This window comes from Ovis aries, chromosome 7 (genome assembly GCF_016772045.2).
Source record: "Ovis aries strain OAR_USU_Benz2616 breed Rambouillet chromosome 7, ARS-UI_Ramb_v3.0, whole genome shotgun sequence".
NCBI classification, from domain to species: Eukaryota; Metazoa; Chordata; class Mammalia; order Artiodactyla; family Bovidae; genus Ovis; species Ovis aries.
The window spans coordinates 24,377,245-24,399,162 of record NC_056060.1 but is presented as its reverse complement, the minus strand read 5'-3'; the positions used below and the strand labels follow the sequence as shown (position 1 = coordinate 24,399,162).

The 21,918-nt window shown below is 44.6% G+C and overlaps 2 protein-coding genes and 1 pseudogene across 4 annotated transcripts in view; 2 read left to right on the top strand and 1 right to left on the bottom strand.

Moving 5' to 3' along the window:
- The window catches only part of RNASE13 (ribonuclease A family member 13 (inactive)), a 46,578-nt gene that overhangs the window by 10,179 nt on the left and 14,481 nt on the right, over positions 1 to 21,918 (bottom strand). For 2 of the 3 annotated variants that reach the window (XM_060419020.1, XM_060419023.1), the window contains exon 2: positions 13,483 to 13,723. The exons of the other annotated variant lie outside the window; for it this stretch is intronic. The gene's annotated coding sequence lies outside the window, so the exon portion shown is untranslated. The remainder of the gene's footprint in view (positions 1 to 13,482; positions 13,724 to 21,918) is intronic. 3 annotated transcript variants of the gene reach the window in all.
- Positions 2,359 to 7,345, top strand: LOC101110239 (ribonuclease 7-like). The gene has a single exon (XM_060419026.1). The coding sequence runs from the start codon at positions 2,359 to 2,361 to the stop codon at positions 2,827 to 2,829; it is 471 nt and encodes a 156-aa protein (XP_060275009.1). The 3' UTR covers positions 2,830 to 7,345.
- LOC105615652 (ribonuclease 7-like) lies at positions 20,658 to 21,185 on the top strand (annotated as a pseudogene).

Below are 21,918 nucleotides of genomic sequence, written 5' to 3'. Positions count from 1 at the left end.
ACATCAATTTGCCGACAAAGGTCCATCTAGTCAAAGCTATGGTTTTTCCAGTAGTCATGTATAGATGTGAGAGTTGGACTACAAAGAAAGCTGAGCACTGAAGAATTGATGCTTTTGAACTGTGGTGTTGGAGAAGACTCTTGAGAGTCCCTGGGACTGCAAGGAGATCCAACTAGTCCATCCTAAAGGAAATCAGTCCTGAATATTCATTGGAAGGACTGAGGAAGCTGAAGCTGAAACTCCAATACTTTGGCTACCTGATGTGACTGACTCACTGGAAAAGACCCTGATGCTGGGAAAAATTGAAGGCGGGAGAAGGGGTCAACAGAAGATGAGATGGTTGGATGGCATCACCAACTCAATGGATGTGAGTTTCAGCAATGGACCGGGAAGCCTGGCATGCTGCAGTCCATGGGATCACAAAGAGCTGGACGCGACTGAGTGACTGAACTGAACTGAATCCCTCTGCTTTGGAGCCTTCTTCCCCAGACAAGAACAAGTTCACTTTCTCACCTTCAAGTGTTTTTCCAGTCACCTACTTCAATGACCCAGTTTAAAAATCACTGCCTACCAATCTCCATTTTTTCTTTTTTCCTTAGCAATGATCACTTTGCACAAAATACGTATTTTTTTTATTGTCCTTCCTCCAATGTTATGTAAATATTCTCTTCCCTCAATGAAATGTAAGCATTCCAAAGGTAGGGATTTTGACTTTTATTCACTGGTATATCCCAAGCTCCTTGGCCCATAGTAGATGCTCAGTAAATACTGACTACGTGAACGAACCTGAATCCACTATTCTGAGATCACTTACTGCTTACAAGTAAATCCTGAGAAGAAGAATACTGTTCATGTCCGTTTTCTAGGCCTTCCATCCACCTGTAGTGATGCTTCTCTTCCTTGGTATCTCAGTTCTTCTGAGTCTCACATACCAAGCTCACTGGAGCCACAAGGGGCGGCATGGACTCCAGCTCTCCGCACAGCTGTAACTGCCGCAAGTAACAGGGAGCACAGGTGGAGGAAGGTCTAGTTAGCTGTGGAGCAGCATCCCCACCAGCAGCATTCTCAAATTTGGACACTAAGGGCTGAAATTTTTAATAAATCAGTGAGGGAAAGAGTGAAGGATGAGAGGTGTTGGGCATCATCTCCAGGTAAAGCCAGGTGACCTTGCTTGACCCTGGAACAGGAGGGACCCAGAAGGATGAATCACTGTAGGATGGTTGAGTTGGAATGGTGCTGGGAATAGTGGCTGTGACGATTGGTCCACTTCGCTGTCTCCACCAAAAGATTAGCAAAAAGTCCTGATGATAAGACGTCATGCAAAGTAACCTTCTAGACTATTCCATCTGTATCTCAGATCAGAAAAAAGCAACCCTTACCACCACAGCCATGGGCTCTTCCCAGAATCAGAACCAGAGGTGTATATAGGAGAGGATAAATGACAGCTCTCATTTGGGGTAGACACCTGGGTCAAGTGTTTTATCAGAGTCATTACAATCTTGTGGCTAGAGGCCAGATCTACTCTTTGAGTATGCCGATTCAGACTTCCTCATTGCTAAAGATGTTTAGGCAGGTGTACTAGCTCCACTTACTCACTTGGAATATGTAAGTGGAAAGGCATGAACCTGATTCATTTCCTGATCCAGGGCTGCTTCCCAGCCCACACCCAAATAAAGGCACCACAGGCCAGGCCAGCTCTCAAGGAGTTCGTGGAGGGAGAGGAGGCCCTCAGAGATCTGAAGACCAGCGGAAGGAAGCTGTGTCCACTGAGCCGGCGTTGCAACAGGAAGACTCAGTGACGAGGTGAGGCTGCAGTAGAACGTGGGTGAGGAGAGAGGACAGGGAAGGGATGGGCTCTGGCCAGATAAGAGTACCCTCAGGTGAGTGACAAGGTGGACAAAGGAGGGACTCAATGTGGATGGATGAGGACACAAAGGGGAGAGAGGAGAGAGATGCTAGAGGCTGGGGGCACAAAACGGGGCTATGGAGGAGATGGGGATGGAGTCATGGAGGGTACAAAACACAGGGAAAAGGATACAAACAGGGACACAGAAGGATGGATGTGAGGGAGAGGAGATGGAGCAAGGAGTAGGAGACTTGTGGGACAATGAATGAATGAAAGATAGGGACACAAGATGAGGGGGACAGAGCCCTAGGATTATGGGAAGGGGTCATAGCAGCTGTGTGCACACAGAGAGGAGAGGAGGAGAAAGACACGGGCAGAGGGAGGAAGGAGACAGAGGGGGAGGGAGACAGTGATCAGCTGGAAGGAGCAGGTTCAGGAGAGCTAATTTCCACCTCCTGCTCTCCATCCCCAGAGACCCCACTCCTCCCTTCTAACTGTGCCCCCTAAGAGAGATGGCCCCAGCCAGAGGAGGATTCTGCCCTCTGCTGCTGCTCCTGCTGCTGGGGCTGTGGGTGGCCGAGGACCCAGTCAGTGCCAGGCCTGGGAACATGACCCCAGCTCAGTGGTTTGAAACTCAGCACGTGCAGCCCAGTCCTCAAGGCTGCAACGCTGTGATGCGCAAAATCAACAAGTTCTCCAAACGCTGCAAAGACCTCAACACCTTCCTGCATGAGTCCTTCTCCAGTGTGGCCACCGCTTGTCAGACTCCCAACACAGCCTGCAAGAATCATGAGAATAACTGCCACCGAAGCCAAAAGCCTGTATCCCTGACTGAGTGTAAGCTCACCTCAAGGAGATACCCAGACTGCACGTACAAGGAGAAGAAACGGGTCACTTCTTACATTGTGGCCTGTAACCCTCCCAAGAAAGGGGACTCTGGGAAATTCAAGCTGGTTCCAGTCCACTTGGACAAAGTCCTTTAGTTTTCCAGCCTTCCTTGTGCTTGAGCTAATTCCCTCTCCAGGCCTCTGGACCACTCCTCCACCCAAAAGTTTCTCTTCTGACATCTCTTGGGACCCTTCCTGGATCAAGCTCCTCTGAAAAGATAGGGGCCTGGAGAGTTGAGGTGATACCTTAGCAGGCTAAGCTCTAGAAGAGGTGGTGATCGCTCTACTTTTTATTGCTGTTTTTTCAGAAGTTTATCTGCAATAAGTTTAGGGGTGTGGGTTCCTTGGTCTGTGCCTCCTACCTCTCTCCCGTGCCCCATCTTCTTATGGCAGCATGGCACGAGGAAGAAAGGACTGGAAAGAGAGTGTATGGGATTTAGGAAAGAGTTACTCCTGTTCCTAAACTGGGTCTCTTCCCCAGCCCTGATGTGGTAGTGAGGTGGCCTGTGTGCAGGGAGGCAGCCAGGAAGGAAGAGAAGGAGGCCACAGCTCATCACAATGACATGGCACTTCAGGCTCTTCACGGTGTGCCCACGTGCATCCCTTGTGAGACAGACTCGACAGGGATTACTTCTTTCGGGATGAGGAAATTGAGGTTTCAGATGGCTTTATTAATTAAAGAGCTTGTCAGGGTGGTTAGTAGCAGAATTTGGACTTGAAACTGGGTCTCCCGACTCTTTAGGCAGTGCACTTTCTATTCTGTCACTGGCCAGAAATGCAGACCTCTGCAGGGACCAGAGGGGCACTGGGTGAGAGTTCACCCGTGAGGCAATGTCGGAGAGCTCTGAAGAGCCAGTTACACCACGTCGCTGCAGTAAAGGTCATTACCTCTCTAGCCAAGGGACTGCTGATGGGGTGTTCCAAGGATCGCAATCCTCTCTCTTCTCTCCACCCCACCCCCACCCCGCCGCTCTGCCCTCCCCCTTCTCCAGCCCACCACTCTTCCGTCCTGGGCCTTGCGCCCGGCTCTGCTGGCCTGATCTCTTAGCCCTGAAGGCGCAGTGTCAGGGGAGTGTCCCAGCTTCATCCCGCTGTTCCAGGATCACATTTCCCTTGACCTCAAGGGCCTTCCGTGGCCCAGTGCCCACTTGTCACAAACAAGCCAGTGGGAGCTGCCAGAGCTTCCTTCCTCCCGATAATGATCTCTCCTGCCTTGGTGCTTCCCTGGCTCTCCGCTCTGGCTGTCCGCCCAGGCCAGAGGGGTTGAGATGTGGAAATGCCACCTCCCTGTCCCCCAAGGGCTGCAGACACCAGTTCTCCCTTCCTGGTGAGCAGAACTGGAGAAACTATGGGTTTCTGTCGGCTCAGTCCTCATAGCCTCCCACTCATAGCCCCCATCCGGCATTGCCTGCAGCCCTGACCATCACCAGCCCCTTCTCTCTCCCTTAATCTCAGTCCCAAACTTCACTATGCCCATGCCCACCCTAGCTGAGCACCTGAAGACTACCTTGTTAGACCTTCCCTTCCCAGCTGCGGAGTCTACTGCCTACCTGTCCCTCCCCAACACTCCAGTGTTCCTTTATGCCTTACCAGAGTCAGGTAAGCTTTGGAGCCAGATACAGTTGGGTATAAATCTTGGCTCAGTCCTTTGTGACTACGTGTCCTCAAAAACACCGCACCTCTTTGCAACTGTGTTTCCATATATATTTCAGAGCTTCCCTGGTGGCTCAGAGGTTAAAGCATCTGCCACGCAATGCGGGAGACCTGGGTTCAATCCCTGGGTTGGGAAGATCCCCTGGAGAAGGAAATGGCAACCCACTCCAGTACTCTTGCCTGGAGAATCCCATGGACAGAGGGAGCTTGGTGGGCTACAGCCCACAGGGTCGCAAAGAGTCGGACACGACTGAGCGACTTCACTTTCACTTTCACTTTTCCATATATATTGGAGTAATACCACCTACCAATAGGATTTCAGGAAGACTTAGAAATGACATTTTTGAAGTCTCAGTCAACCCCAGGCACTGGTAGGCAGTCAATAATAATAGCTAGTAGCAGGTAAGTAGCAGTAACCCTATCATATCCACCTTTGGCTAGATAGACGGGATGGTGAGGGAAGGGATGACAAAAAGAATGGGGAGCAAAACATTGAACACTTCAAGCCAAGTGTGGGGCCAATACATTGATGAGCCTTAAAAGTAGAGGGGCAATAAGTATACTTTATAGCCAAATGACTGGATGTAAAGTCTATATATCTATGGTCACTGTGCTATACACTTATCACTTTTGATGATTTTCATCTGAGGTATATGGATAACCAAGACTGACGGGTAGCTGATATTTTTCTTTTCACTTCTTTCTTTTTTAACAACTCTTTTTATACTCTTTTTTTTTAAAATATTTATTTATTTATTTGGCTACACCAGGTCTTAATTGCAGCATGTGGGATCTTCAGTCTTTACTTGCAGCATGTGGGATCTAGTTCCCTGACCAGGGCTTGAACAGGGGCCCTCTGCATTATGAGTGCAGAGCCTTAGCCACTGGACCACCAGGGAAGTCCCCCCGTCTTTTTATACTCTTTATTGATGGTTTTTCCTATGGGTATTATGGTTTTGGAAGACATCTTCCTCATAAACTTTTTAAGTGGCTAAAAATTAATGTATCCTCTCAAAATAAAAAGAATTTACAAATATAATTTTTTTCTTGAAAGACTCATAATCTCAACAGTAGCTAAAAATTGAACATAATTCTAAAGCAATCTATGATGACAGTGGTCAGAATAGTGGTAGCCTTAGGGAGTACTAACTGGGAAGGTGTAGGAAGCAAGCTGGAAATGTTTGATTCCTGCTCTGGATATGCTTACTTTGTGAAAATTTACTGAGTTGCACATTTATGATCTGTGTACTTTACTGTATGGAAATTATACCTCAATTTTAAAATCTTCCCCAAAAATATAGTTTTTAGAGATTAGCTTATTTAACATGAGATATGCTAATATATCAATTCACAAATACTATAATAAAATCACAGAATCATGATCTAATCCATTTCTACCATCCCACTTTGTACTATTTGTTAAGTTAAATAGTAGTTGTACTATTTACCCACACCAGGGTGTGGCATAGGCTCACTTGGAGGAGGTCATCATTAACCCCATAGAGTCACCAGAACTTACACAGGACTGGGGAAACAGACTCTTGGAGGGCACAAACAAAACCCTGTGTGCACCAGGACCCAGGAGAAAGGAGGAATGACCCCACAAGAGACTGACGTAGACTTGCCTGTGAGTGTCCAGGAGTCTCCGGCGGCTGCATGGGTCGGCTGTGGCTGCTGCAGAGTCGGGGGCACTGAGCACAGCAGTGCAGACACAGGACCTTTTGAAGGAGGTCGCCATTATCCCCAGGTCAGTGGGTGCCCAGCATGCTGCTGGAGAAGAGTGGAGAAATAACTCCAGAAAGAATGAAGAGATGGAGCCAAAGCAAAAACAACACCCAGCTGTGGATGTGACTGGTGATGGAAGTAAAGTCCAATGCTGTAGAGCAATATTGCATAGGAACCTGGAATGTTAGGTCCATGAATCAAGGCAAATGGAAGTGGTCAAACAGGATGGCAAGAGTGAACATTGACATTTTAGGAATCAGTGAACTAAAATGGACAGGAATGGGCAAATTTAACTCAGATGACCATTATATCTACTACTGTGGGCAAGAATCCCTTAGAAGAAATGGAGTAGCCCTCATAGTCAACAAAAGAGTCCAAACTGCAGTACCTGGGTGCAATCTCAAAAATAACAGAATGATCTCTGTTCATTTCCAAGGCAAACTATTCAATATCACAGTAATCCAAGTCTATGCCCCAACCAGTAACACTGAAGAAGCTGAAGTTAAATGGTTCTATGAAGACCTACAAGACCTTCTATAACTAACAACATTTTCATTAAAGGGGACTGGAATGCAAAAGTAGGAAGTCAAGAGCAACAGGCAAGTTTGGCCTTGGAGTACAGAATGAAGCAGGGCAAAGGCTGACAGAGTTTTGCCAAGAGAATGCACTGGCCATAGTAAAAACCCTCTTCCAGCAACACAAGAGAAGACTCTACACATGGACGTCACCAGATAGTCAATACCAAAATCAGATTGATTATATTCTTTGCAGCCAAAGATGGCTAGAAGCTCTATACAGTTAGCAAAAACAAGACTGGGAGCTGACTGTGGCTCAGATTATGAACTCCTTATTGCCAAATTCAGACTTAAATTGGAGAAAGTAGGGATAACCAGTAGACCATTCAGGTATGACCTAAATCAAATCCCTTACAATTATACAGTGGAAGTGACAAATAGATTCAAGGGATTAAATCTGATAGAGTGCCTGAAGAACTACGGACGGAGGTTCGTGACATTGTACAGGAGGCAGTGATCAAGACCATCCCCAAGAAAAAGAAATGCAAAGAGGCAAAATGGTTGTCTGTGGAAGCATTACAAGTAGCTGAGAATAGAAGAGAAGCAAAAGGCAAAGGAGAAAAGGAAAGATACAGCCACTTGAATGTAGAGTTCCAAAGAATAGCAAGGAGAGATAAGAAAGCCTTCCTCAGTGATCAATGCAAAGAAATAGAGAAAAACAGAATGGGAAAGACTAGAGATTGCTTCAAGAAAATTAGAGATACCAAAGGAACATTTCACGCAAAGATGGGCTCAATAAAGGACAGAAATGGTATGCACCTAACAGAAGTAGAAGATATTAAGAAGAGATGGCAAGAATACACAAAAGAACTGTACAAAAAAGATCTTCACTACCCAGATAACCACAATGGTGTGATTACTCACCTAGAGTCAGACATCCTGGAATGTGAAGTCAAGTGGGCCTTAGGAAACATCACTACAAAGCAAGTGGAGGTGATGGAATTCCAGTTGAACTATTTCAAATCCTAAAAGATAATGCTATTAAAGTGCTGCACTCAGTATGCCAGCAAATTTGGAAAACTCAGCAGTGGCCACAGGACTGGAAAAGGTCAGTTTTCATTCCAATGCCAAAGAAAGGCAATGCCAAAGAATGTTCAAACTACCACATAATTGCATTCATCTCACATGCTAGCAAAGTAATGCTTAAAATTATCCAAGCAGGCTTCAACAATATGTGAACTGTGAACTTCCATTGTTCAAGCTGGATTCAGAAGAGCCAGAGGAACCAGGGATCAAATTGCCAACACCTGTTGGGTCATCAAAAAAGGAAAAGAGTTCCAGAAAAACATTTACTTCTGCTTTATTGATTATGCCAAAGCCTTTGACTGTGTGGATCCCAATAAACTGTGGAAAATTCTTAAAGAGATGGAAATACCAGACCACCTGAACTGCCTCTGACAAATCTGTATGCAGGTCAAGAAGCAACAGTTAGAATTGGACATGGAACAGACTGATTCCAAATTGGGAAAGGAGTATGTCAAGGTTGTATATTGTCACCCTGCTTATTAAACTTATATGCAAAGTACGTCATGCAAAATGCTGGGCTGAATAAAGCACAAACTGGAATCAAGATTGCCAGGAGAAATATCAATAACCTCAGATATGCAGATGACACCACCCTTATGGCATGAAATAAAGAACTAAAGAGCCTCTTGATGAAAGTGAAAGGAGAGAGTGGAAAAAGTAGGCTTAAAACTCACCATCCTGAAAACTAAGATCATGGCATTCAGTCCCATCACTTCATGGCAAATAGATGGGGAAATAATGGGAATAGTGACAGACTTTATTTTGAGGGACTCCAAAATCACTGCAGATGGTGACTGCATCTATGAAATTAAAAGATGCTCCTTGGAAGAAAAGCTATGACCAACCTAGACAGCACATTAAAAAGCAGAGACATTACTTTGCCAACAAAGGTCCATCTAGTCAAAGCTATGGTTTTTCCAGTAGTCATGTATGGATGTGAGAGTTGGACTATAAAGAGAGCTGAGCGCCGAAGAATTGATGCTTTTGAACTGTGGTGTTGGAGAAGACTGTTGAGAGTCCTTGGACTGCAAGGAGATCAAACCAGGCCATCCTAAAGGAAATCAGTCCTGAATGTTCATTGGAAGGACTGATGCTGAAGCTGAAACTCCAATACTTTGGCCACCTGATGAGAAGAACTGACTCATTTGAAAAGACCTTGATGCTGGGAAAGATTGAAGGCGGGAGGAGAAGTGGATGACAGAGGATGAGATGGTTGGATGGCATCAATGACTCAATGGACATGAGTTTGAGCAAGCTCTGGGAGTTGGTGATGGACAGGGAAGCCTGGCATGCTGCAGTCCATGAGATCGCGAAGAGTTGGATATGACTGAGCGACTGAACTGAATTGTACTCTTCATTGAAATGTTGTAAATAGTTTTGGCTCAAAAGGTATATAAGGTTTTTTCCTAAAGTTATCCAGGTAATCCATTCTCTTTTACTATTTATATAACTGTCAACTAATGAAAATTTAAAAATAAAATATAAATAAAAATAAACTATTTTTAACTGAAAATTCTTAATGAATTTTTTATGTAGTATAAGCTTTTGTGCTTGTGCTAATGCTCAGTTGCTCAGTTGTGTTCAACTCTTTGTGATCCTTTGGACTGTAGCCTGCCAGGCTCCTCTGTGCATAGGATTCTTCAGGCAAGAATATTGGAGTGGGTTGCCTGCCTTCTCCAGGGGGTCATCCCTACCCAGGGATCAAACCATGGTCTCCTGCATCTCCTGCACTGTAGGCATTCTTTACCTCTGAGCTATAGGGGAAGCCAAGTATAAGCTTTTACAATCAATTATTACATTTTTCTTAAAATAATAATCATGCATTTGTGTTTCCACCGACTGGTAGAATTTCAACTTTTAAAGTTCATAAGGAAAATTTCACTTCCAGTTATATTCAGGGTGCTCACCAACATTTGAAAGAGATTATTCTAATATTAACAATGAACCCAAATGACCTGACTTGTTTTCACACTAATGCATTAACTGATTAGATTTGACAGTCACCCATTCCTTCACATGATCTTGATCACAGCCAAGTTCAGGGATGCCAGGAATTATGCTGAAATAAGCACTGGGCTATTCAGACTTTCAAAGGCCAAAGCTAAGGTCCAAAACGAATAACAGGTTTGCACCAATTACCAAGGCTGCATCTTGACACATTCTTACTTGAAGGCTGAAAAATGGGAAATGAAGACTGATTAGTTGTGAGATTTCTGTTCCGGGGGGTGGCAGCATGGAGAGGGGAGGAGGGTGTCCAGGGAGGTATTGCCCAGCCTTGGGTAGATGGCTTTAAAGGAAACTGTTTCACCCTGGATCTGTCTAAGGAGCAAAAATGGCATCCCATAAAGAACATAACCCAAGAACTGGAGCTAGTGTGAGCTAACTTTCTAGGAGTGAGACTATCTGAGGTAGACTAGGTAGGAGAATTTTTGACATGACTCTAGTTGCTCCAAAGGCACCACGCTCTGAAGAAAATGACCCATAGACACTATGAAGAGGGCCAGCTGAGTCAAAGCAGACAGAAGGGTCCTGATCTCAAGGGCATGGTGTAGGAAGAGGAAACGCCCTTGAGACTGGAAACTTTTTCCTCACATCCATTCGGATGGCCCTCTTCATAGTGTCTATGGCCCTAAGGGGTGACCTTAGAGCTACAGAAGCAGAAAACAAACCAATAACAATACTCAGGGAAGAGCCTTCTTGGCAAGAACCTTGCCCAATTTCACCACATTTCTCATGTGCTACTGCACAACTGGGCCTCCAAGAGAGCTTTGAAAACTTCAGATCCTCATTCTAAAGTCCTCCTTCTACCCCCTATTCCACCTGGAGAGAGAGAAACAGCAGTCACAGCTCTTACCAGGATGTTTTCCTGTGCGGACTTCAAAGCCAGTAAGCATGGGAATACCCATGCAGCCATGGGGACATGAGAAAACATTGCTGGTGAAGCTTCAGAGGAAGTTCACAAGAGGAGAGGCAAGGAAAGATGTCTACCCATAACGGAAATATGCCCATGATGGAAAGTCCTCTTGACTTAGAGAAACTGGAATTTCCTCATCTGTATAAAGGTCATCTACTTCAGAGTATTATGCAGATTAAATGTGATAACATACACAAAGCACTTAGTACAGTGGCTGGTGTTCAGGAAAAGTCTGAAAGATGTAATCATTTATATTTATTACTGTGATGTCAAATGTTGAGTGGCCAGATCTCTGATGGAGCAGGCCCGACTTCCGTAACAGAAGAATAAAGGACTTAAACAAAGAAGGCCGTGCTCCTCCTCAGCCTCCTCTTGTCCAAAACAATTCCTAGCAAAGAGGAGATAAGGTAAGGTTCAAGATTAGACAAAAAGGACAATATGCATTAATTTCTCTGCTCTCTCTGGAGTGAAGTGGGGGCAATGTTTTCAATTAGAGGGGACAGAAAGCTATTGAGCATTTCTGTTAAGACTATGCAATGGGTTTTTCTCATCTCTACCATCCATGAATCCAAAGATGTGGAAACAGGGCAGAGGAATTAAGGTCACTAACTTTTGAGAGCGTCCTCCTTACCAGCTCCTCTCCAAAGGTTCAATTATCACAGCAGATGATGCAGAGAAGTTCCTAGTTACATTTCTGCTTCCCTTCCTGAGTCATCTAAACTAGTCCTTAGGTAAGCTCACTGTCCCTTCATTCCATCATGGAAGACGTCTTGTACTTTTCCCACCCTCTGATTCAGTTTCTTTTGCTAGTCTGTCTTCCATTACACAAAACTACCACCAAGGGTGGTCCACTGCTTTCCGATGGATTGTTTACATGGGAAAATATCACCATTGTTACTTTCTATGATCTTCACCTGGAAATTTAGTTGAAGTTACACATTTAAAACATAAACTGTACACCTGAAGCTAATACAACATTGTAAACCAACCATATTTTCATTATGAATAAATAAACTAGTAAACAAACTGACCCGGTGTGAATCAGTACAAATTCCTGCTTGGGCCATGGCGGTCACATTTGCATAGCTTTAGGCTCTTTCAGTCGATATTCATAAAACGATGTCATAAGATGTTGTATCCAGTGACCTCAGAGATCATCTAGTACCGCCCTCCCTATTTTGCAAATGAGAAAAATGAGACCCAGGGAACCTAAGACCCTGTGATTTAAGTAAGAACTCATGTTTCCTAAACCAGTCCAATGACATTTCCAAAGTGTTATTCCAGTTAAGGCTCCCAAATGGATCTCAGACATCTTCCAAGGTCAAACTCCCAATACATGACTGGCAAATCAGCAAATGGACAGGTTCCCAGATTGAGACAAAAGCATGTTCATCCAAAACAGACTGTTCAGTGTCCATGATCCTGAGGTGTTTGCCTTTCTGCTGTTCACCTGTGGACTACATCCCCTTCACCTGAATGCTTACATTGTATCAATGAGATGGAAAAAACAAAACAGCACCCAAGAACTTGATGGTAAACTCGTCAAGCATATCCCTGGGCCATGCCTGTTGGAGACATAAATAAGGGCACACAGCAAGAACAAAGGTCTTTACTCTTCACTTGCTATTTGGGGCCAAGGTGAAAGCATTGCAGAGATCCCACTGGGTGGATCTACAGATGGGCCTGAAACATCCAAAATATTTTATCTTTGGTAAGGGTTATCATTCTCTACCCTCAAGGTTAGCACATCCAGGGCTGGGTTTTCATGGTCAACTAGAGCCCCCAGAGCAATGTTTCTTAGACTTTCCCCTGAAGTGCTAGTAATGGCAGAGGAGAATTAATTAAACACTAAGACATGTCCAGCAGGCATGAGCTTTCTCTAAAGCCTTTTTCTTTCACTGAATTAATATTTATAAAATAGCCACATGCACAGATGTTTTATATCTTAGAATTTAATTTGTGATAATAATGAATCAATGTTAATTTCCTGGTTTTGATGCCTATGCTGTGGTTATGTAGGCAGGCATACTTGTAATTAGGAAATGTTCATTTTGGTATGAAGGGGCAATGGAGCATTTGATCTGTAACTTAGTCCCAAATAGTTCAGAAACGTTCATCAAATTTAGGAAATTGGGGTGAAGTATACAGGGGAGCTCGGTGTGCTATTCCTAAAACATATATAAATTTGCAATTATGTCAAAGCAGAAACATGTGAAAATTATTTTTTAAATAATTGATTTCAATGTTTCAATAAACCCTATCATCGTTTTATTTTGTGTAAAAAACAATGCTTCAAATTACTTCCTTTCCCCTCCAAAATAGTTTTGGGAAAGATAGGAAAGAAGACATTTATCTCATGGCTTTGTGTGCACTTTGTGCATATCTGCATTCAACCTAGACTAGGATACACTCGCCTTAATGAGGTTCTCTTTAATTCGCTCTCTGTGGACTGTGCCTCTGACTGATATTTCTCTTAAAGAACTGTTTCATTTCAGCTTATTCTTTAACTGCATACTGCAGTCCTGTATTATTTAGAGTATTACTAACTTATGCCTTTTTTTCCTTAATTTTGAAAATAGAATTGAAAAAAAAAAAAACAATTTGTGCTGCTATTTTAAAACTACAAGCCAAAATCCAGAACTTTTTTGAGTAATAGTGAGTAAATGCCCACCTTTCACTCATTTTCTAAAAATGTCACTTAAAAAATTTTAAATATAGCCCAAATATCATTTACCAATGTTTATTCATACTTTAAAAGGGTTCTGATTAGTTTTTCATTCTTCCCCTCAAGGCTTACAATTTTTAGAAATTTCTTTATGTGTGAATCACAATGAGAATGAAAAACAAAAGTCTTACCAGGGAAAAAATAAGAACTGGAAGATATGATAACCACAGAGCCAGAGCAGTAGGAAGGTTGCTGCTGCTGCTGCTAAGGCGCTTCAGTCGTGTCCGACTCTGTGCGACCCCATAGACAGTGGCCCACCAGGCTCTGCCGTCCGTGGGATTCTCCAGGCAAGAACACTGGAGTGGGTTGCCATTTGCTTCTCCAATGCATGAAACTGAAAAGTGAAAGTGAAGTCACTGAGTCCTGTCGAACCTAAAAATGAGAAAATAAACAAACAGCACTTGAAACTGGGACCTAGACCCCCTCAGTAAGTGTTCACTCAGACTGTTTTTATCATTGTCATCATCACCCATGGGAGGTCTGCATACTGAACACAGGCTGAAGTACGTCAAAAGCCACAAAACACATGCAAGGGGAAACACAGACCCCCAGGCTTGTTGGACTGAAGACCACATCCTCTCCTGCTTGAGGACAGATCCTACAGAAAGGAACAAAGGGAGACAGCCCACCCAAAGAAGCACGATCATGGCGGACTGGACACCCTGAAAAGGCCCCAAAGAGCTTCACAGTAAAGAAAACTAAAGCTGGTAAGAAAGAGGGTGAGCCACTGGGAACAGAGATTTCCTGTGATAGCACTCTGAGGCTCAAAGTTTAGAAACCAGAATCCAGGACATCTTATAGCCATGGGTCTTCTCCTCCAATTCTCTTGGAGGAGAATCCTTCTTGGAGAGATTCCTTGTCAAAGTTTCCAGCAAGCTCCTGCCTCAGCCTGAGACCAACCCAGCTCCTCTATCTAGCCTGGCTGTAGACTCAGTACCAAGACCATGAGTCCCAGCAAGCAGAGCAAGGAGGACATTCAGAGAGTCGGGGGCTAGGTAGCCCTACGGTCCTTCAGTGATACCCTGGAGCAGGGTGCTGCCCTTTGAGCTTCTCATCCTTCTAGCTTCCCTCTGGCTTTTTCCAGCCTGAGCTTGCATCTACCCAGCTTCCTGGACTTTCATTCTATTTGCATTTTTCTCTTTCCTCCCTCTTCCCTCTCTCCTGAGGATATCTTTATATATATATTTACAAAGTAATTGAGGAGCTGAATATTCACAATCTCAGTCTCCTTTCTGAATTAGAAGCGCAATAGTGTTTCACAGCAGAGCTGTGGGGCGTCAGGGCATCCATCTGCAGGGCATCCACGGTCAGGACTTCCACCATCAGGAGTAAGTGCAGCTTCCAGTCACCTGTTCTGGCCCCACGTGGTAATCATGGATGTGTGAGCCGTTTGGCAGAAAGTTAGCTGAGAATCTTCCATACTGTGCCCAGAGAACCTGAACACTATCAGCAACCACCTGCCTCCTGAAGTTAATGTTATACCTTCATTCAGCTTGCCTCTTGGTGAATTTTACCTCAGAGCATCTGCACCCCAGCCTGCCTCATCCTTGGCACCTATGGAAAACAGTCAGCAACAGCTCCTCTCACGCATAGTCAGGAGTAACTTAGCCAAGCAAATGAAGCTTCCTGCTGGTTACTTAAGCTGAACATGTCCTCAGAGACCTCTATGAACAGATCCCACCAAGGCCCTCTACTGAGGTGCCAGGAATCGGTTCTGGGCAATCTCACACAAGATCCAAGCAGAGGACCAGAAAATGTACATACAGCCCACTCTCCACTTAGCCACTTGCAGCCATTTGCAGTGGTCCCGGCGACTCCTATACCAGTCCTGCTCTTCCAGAACCCCCTTCTTCCTGAACAGGCTGCCCCTTGCCTCCAGGGTAAAGCCTGACAACCCAACTGAAGGTAGCATTTGTAGCTCAAAGCCTATCTCAGGCCAGCAACCCAGATAGACTTTTCTGGCCCCCTCACCCACACCTCCTCAGTTCAGTTTAGTTCAGTCACTCAGTTATGTCCGACTCTTTGCGACCACATGGACTGCAGTATGCCAAGCCTCCTTGTCCATCACCAACTCCCACCTCCCGGAGCTTACTCAAACTCATGTCCATTGAGTCGGTGATGCCATCCAACCATCTTATCCTCTGTCTTCCCCTTCTCCTCCCGCCTTCATTCATTCCCACCATCAGGGTCTTTTCAAATGAGTCAGCTCTTCACACCTCCTAGGCTATACTGAAAAAAACTGGTCTGTACAGGATCAGTGCTTACTCTCCACTCGCCCTCTTGGAGCTACCTTTGGGGTCTTCCTGCAGGATCTCTTTTCACATTCTAGTCTGGCCACTAGCACTCTGATGCTTCCTCTTGTTTCACAGAGTCTTTTAGAAATTATTCTTTTTAGAAAATATTTAGAAATTATTATGCTTTTTAGAAATTACTCAACTGAAACTCTTTAGGCTACAAATGATGAGGAGACTAAGAGGACAAGAGTGGCGATTCAGTTCAGCACACAGTTACTGAGTATCCCTCTGAGCTATCCCGGCTTTATGGAGATTGAGAAGCATGAAAGGAGCTGATTTCTGCCCACGAGTTCACCGTCTAATTGGGAAGCCTGGATACACACATCAGAGTCAAATAACAGAACAAGGTAGTACCTGACTGAACATCTAAGTGAGTGGTACCAGGAGTTAATTGCTGAAGGAGGTGTGTTCAGCAAAGAGTCACCCCAAAGGTAGAGTTGTACAGGAAGGTTCAAGCACAAGCTCGGGGGACAAGCTGAGCACTGAAGGATGGATAATAGTTGAGGGAGAACCTTTAGGGAAGAGGGAAAAAAAAAGCAGAAATAAAGTCACAATCTATCAGTCACACAGTAACTGTCAGCCCATAAGGTAACTATCAGAAAGCAGTGTGGGGACTTCCCGCACTGGGACAGGAATCTGTCTGCCAATGCAGGGGACAGGGGTTCCACACCTGGTCCAGGAAGATCCCACATGCCACAGAGAAGCTAAGTCCGCGTGCCACAAGCGCTGCAGCTACTGAAGCCCGTGGGCCGAGAGCCTGTGCTCTGCAACGAGAGAAGCCACTGTGATGAGAAGCCCATGCGCAGCAGAGAAGACTCAATGCAACAGAAAATAAAATAAGGAAATAAGAGGAAATAAGTATCCCTCTGAGCTAGCTACATGCCCAGCTCTGTGGAGACTGAGAAGCCTGAAAGGACCTGATTTCTGTCCCACAAGTTCATCATCTAGTTGGGAAGACTGAATACACTTGTAAGAGTCAAATAATAGAACAAGGTAGTACCTGATTGAGCATCCAAATGAGTGGTACCAAGAAATGCAGGAAATAATAGATTCAAAAAGCACATTTATAAAAGTAAAAGAGCAGCGTGGTGAGGAGGGAACAACACAACACTGGAGCCAGTCCTCCCTCCTTTTCTGTCCTAGGCCTGCCACTTAACACATCTGTGAACTTAGCCTCTCCAAGCCTCAGTTTCCTTTTCTAGAAAATGGAAAAAATAACATGCAACGCATAGTCAGTTCAGTTCAGTCGCTCAGTCGTGTCTGACTCTGCGACCCCATGACTTGCAGCATGCCAGGCCTCCCTGGCGATGGACATCACCAACTCCCGACACCCAAACTCATGTCCATCAAGTCGATGATGCCATCCAGCCATCTCATCCTCTGTCATCCCCTTCTCCTCCTGCCCTCAATCCCTCCCAGCATCAGAGTCCTTTCCAATGAGTCAACTCTTTGCATGAGGTAGCCAAAGTATTAGAGTTTCAGCTTTAGCATCATTCCTTCCAAAGAAATCCCAGGACTGATCTCCTTTAGAATGGACTGGTTGGATCTCCTTGCAGTCCAAGGGACTCTCAAGAGTCATCTCCAACACCACAGTTCAAAAGCGTCAATTCTTCGGCGCTCAGCCTTCTTCACAGTCCAACTCTCACATCCATACGTGACCACACAGGAAAAACCATAGCCTTGACTAGATGGACCTTTGCTGGCAAAGTAATATCTCTGCTTTTGAATATGCTATCTAGGTTGGTCATAACTTTCCTTCCAAGGAGTAAGCATCTTTTAATTTCATGGCTGCAATCACCATCTGCAGTGATTTTGGATCCCAAAAAAATAGTCTGACTCTGTTTCCACTGTTTTCCCATCATACTATTTGGCAAATTGAGTTGTACATAAAGCACAAGACCTTGGCACACAGTGAGCACTTTTTTAAAAAAAAATTTGGCCATACACTGCAGCATGCAGAATCTTAGTTCCCCAACCAGGGATCAAACCACCTGCAGTGGAAGTGCAGAGTCTTAACCACTGGACCACCAGGGAAGTCCCCAAGCACTTTTAAATGATAGCTGTAATCCTTAACAGAATACCTAGCACTGTGCCAAGCACACGCTATATCTTCCCGGAATGGTGGTTAGCGTACACTTAAAATAAATAAATAAATAAATAAAGCGATGTAGTGTGTATCATCCAGGCTGCCTTTAGGGAAGCAGTAAATGATACACTCAAGGCAACTAGCTCTAGAATGTCAAGGGCTCTGTTTGATACCCCCATACCACACTAGGCATTTTAACATTTCGTCATGCCGCATTGAATATATAAAATGTATGCTCCTCACTCAATATCATTCTTGCAGAAATGTATCTGAAATGATTTTTAAAGTTTTACTCCTGAAATTATTTGACTCCAAGTAACTTGGGATTGGCACTTCTTCTCCAATCGTGGTGTTGAGAATTCCAGTAAAAGGACGGGAAAAAAAAAAAAAATCTAACCTGAAACTGTTTTCCAAAGTAATAGACTTCTTATGGGTGCCAGATTCCAAAATAAGTGAGATCAACTTTATGTTACTGTGGTAGCAGGTAAGTAAATATTTTAAATTTGATTTTATAGTTGACTTTTCCTATATTGGAGCCAATATATTTTTTTCCTAGTCTCAAATATTGTAGGCCCTTGAAAACCTCCCAGACCCTAGGCCCTGGGCTTTTAGTGCTTAATGGATAAAACAGCCCTGAGACTGTGACCACTGGGAAGACTTTTGATGAATAACTAGGATGAAACACACAATTAAAGGAACTCTTTCCTCAGACCTCCCTGAGTGGGACTGGCCAGTTGCACAGTCAGTACCTACTTGAGGAAAGCATGTTTGCAACTTAACTAGATTCAGAGCTTGTGAAGTCCATGGTCAGTCACTTGGTTGGCATGAAATGTTCCTACCAACCCTTGGCTCCTGCTGCCATCCCTACCCTCTCACACAAAAAGCCCAGAGGCTTGGGTCTGCAACACGTAATGAACAATCACACGGCAATCCAACCATCCCAGTGGGAAAGGCTCAGCTGACAGCCTGCAAAAGGGAAATATATATATTGGGTTGGCCAAAAAATTAGTTAGAGATTTTCTGTAACATCTTATGGAAAAAAACAAACAAAATGAACTTTTTGAACAACTCAATGTATTTTCTCTCTGAGGCCCAAATCAACTATTTGCTGGATAATGCTCTACTGGGATCAAAAAGCAGTGTTTCGTTAGCTTTGTGGGGAGAAGCGCAGGAGAAGGGTGAGCTCGGTTGATGAACCAGGCTCCACCTTGAAGATAGAAAGGAAAACATCTCCAGTGTTTCTCATCTGGCAATGCAGATCATAGGAGTCTAAGTGTTTTTTGCCACTTTGCAGAGCATTTTATCTCAAAGGCAGTGGAGTCACACAGAAGTCAAGTTAGGGCTCAACACGCCAGCACCGACCCAAGAGGCTACAGCTAAAGCAAGATCCCCCACTTCAATCATTTGCTCCCTCCCTTGATAATTGCTGTAATACTGCCAGTATTATCATTTACTAAATTTATATTTATATGCATTTAGTTCAAAGAGTTCTTTGAATATGAAACTGTGTAACATCAATATTTCAAAGAATACTAGAATGTCACTGGATAAATAGAAGTAAAAATAAAGAATGTTTTTAAAAAATTGTTTAAATTTCTGGTGATCTTCTTCAATTTAAATTTCAAATTGTTTAAAATTCTGGTGATCTTCCCTGGTGGTCCAGTGGTTGAGAATCTGCCTTCCAAGCAGAGAATGTGGGTTCGATCCCTGGTCAGGGAATTAAGATCCCACATGCCATGGGGCAACTAAGCCCACTGCTCCACAAAAGAAGCCTGCATGCTGAAAAAAACCCAGTGCAGCCAAAAAAAAAAATGTTTAAGTTCTATCCAGATACTGTTTTCAGTTGAAGGCTCAGCCTGAGATCTGTTGTCTGTACTGAAAAGTGGGTAGAAACAAAGGCTTTACCTTCTTGTCCTAATAGGAGACTTTCTCTTAAATGTCATCAGGAGGATTAGAAGAGAATTATCCAAGGCAATGGTCATGTTTCACTTAAACCACAAACAGACACACTCACTCGGCCCTGTCTCTATGGGAAACACATTCTCCTTCCCTTTTCAGCCTGGTACTAGACCAAAGGGATGGGTTGAAAGTCAAGAAGCTCTAGTCCCGGCTCTGACACTCAGTTGGTGGCCTTGGGAAGGGCACTTGCTCTTTCAGGCCCTCCAGTTCTTTCTTCTGTAAAGCAGAGTTGATTGAGATGATCTTGAGGAAACTCTTCTGCTCTGATTCTGTCATTCCAAAACTTTCTCCACTTAGGGCGATATGTCAGTCCCAGAAAGAACCCAATTCACAGAATCCTGCTTGGCTGGCTGGAACACTGAGAGGGACTGTTTTTCTAGCTTCAGTGAGAAACTGGACCACAGAGCAGAGAGGAATTAATCTGACACCACAACCTTAATATTGATTTTCAGGAATGTCTGAGCCAGCCTGGAAGAGCAAGGTGTGGACCCCTGACCTACTTTCTTCCAAGACTGGTTTCCTTTTGTGGTCTGATTTCTCAGAGCTTCAAACCAGGAACATGGGAATGTGGAAAGAATAGGGGCTTTGGAAGCTGAGAAGCATCGATTCAAAGCCTGGAACACTCCCTAGCTGTGTGGTGATGGGCAATTTCCTTAACTTTTCTGAGCTTCAGTTTGCTTGCTTATTAAAAATTAAAAAAAGAAAGAGTTCATACCTCATAAAACTCTTATGAAGGAAAAACTGTATAGGTATTTATTGGGGGGCATAAAATGTATCATTAAATAAAATGTATCTGCTGGGACTGAACAATTAAATGCCAGTAGTGTTTTTAAATATCTGAGGCTGTAGGAACCCTGCAATAATTGATTTACAGTATGAAATTTTTAGAAGGGCTAGCAGGGCACCCCCATGGTGACCTAGTCACCCACCTCCCATCTCTTCTGTGTCCCTGTGCCCCCTGGGAGCAATGGCGCCAGCCAGAGCAGGATTTTACCCTCTGCTGCTGCTCCTGCTGCTGGGGCTGTGGGTGGCCAAGGACCAGTCAGCGCCAAGCCCGGGAACATGACCCCAGCTCAGTGGTTTGAAACTCAGCATGTGCAACCCAGACCTCAAGGATGCAACACTGCAATACACAAAATCAACAAGTTCTCTAAGCACTGCAAAAACTTCAGCACCTTTCTGCATGAATCCATCTACTGCATGGTCATCACCTGTCAGACCCCCAACATAGCCTGCAAGAATGGTCATAAAAACTGCCACCAGAGCCAAAAGCCTATATCCCTGACTACGTGTGAGCTCCTCTCAGGAAGACTGCAGGAACAAGGAGAAGCAACTGGAGGCATTCTTCATCGTAGCCTGGGACCTGCCACAACAGAAGGATGACCTGAGGTACCAGCTGGTCCTGTGCTTTTGGATAATGTTGTCTAAGGCCAAGTGTTCCCCTTACCCCAAGCTCTGCAGACTCCTGACACTGTGGCTGCCTTTTCTCCCTTGAGTTCTTCACTAATCCTCACCCTTTTTGCAAATACCACTTCTCTCCCACGCAGCCAACTTCACATACTCTTAATTCCTTACGGGGTTTTGTGGATGCTCCAAATGATGAGGGAAGAGAGGTGATTCTCCTTAACCCTTCACTGCTGCTTACGTTGTTTTCTGAGTGTGGATGCCCTGTGGCTCTTCAGGCACTAAGGCTGTTGGCATGGGTGGATCCAGGTTTTGTGGGGCTTATGGCACATGCGATTTTAGAGACCATCTTAAAGAAGAAGAACACAAAATTACAAATGCAAAGTCAAGTCAGGACCTTGGTAGAGCTGTGGTTGGACCATTCAGAGGGAACCCCAGGGGAGATCATTCAAGGAAGGAGGCCAGGAGAGTCTGTGCCCTGTTCACTGTACTGGGCAAAGGAATGTGTCTGACTTTGTTACAATGAAAAACCCTTCTTTTCCTGATTGAGTGTGTGCATTACTGTCCAGGGGAAGCATGGAGGTTTGGAAACCCCTCTTTATCTCTGTGAAGCGTCAGCATCATGTACCCTGCAGGCAGAAGAGACGGCAGCACCCTGAGCAGGCTCAGGCTGGAAGGAGCAGTCAGTCTGGGGGGCTCTGCCTTCCGCCCCCTTAAAAACTGCCTGGTGGCCCCACGTCACATGAAGGGGAGGATGGCAGGGAAGGGCAGGCTGACCCCAGGATAGCAGTCAGACCTAAGGTGGGACCCCTTGTTTATGTTTA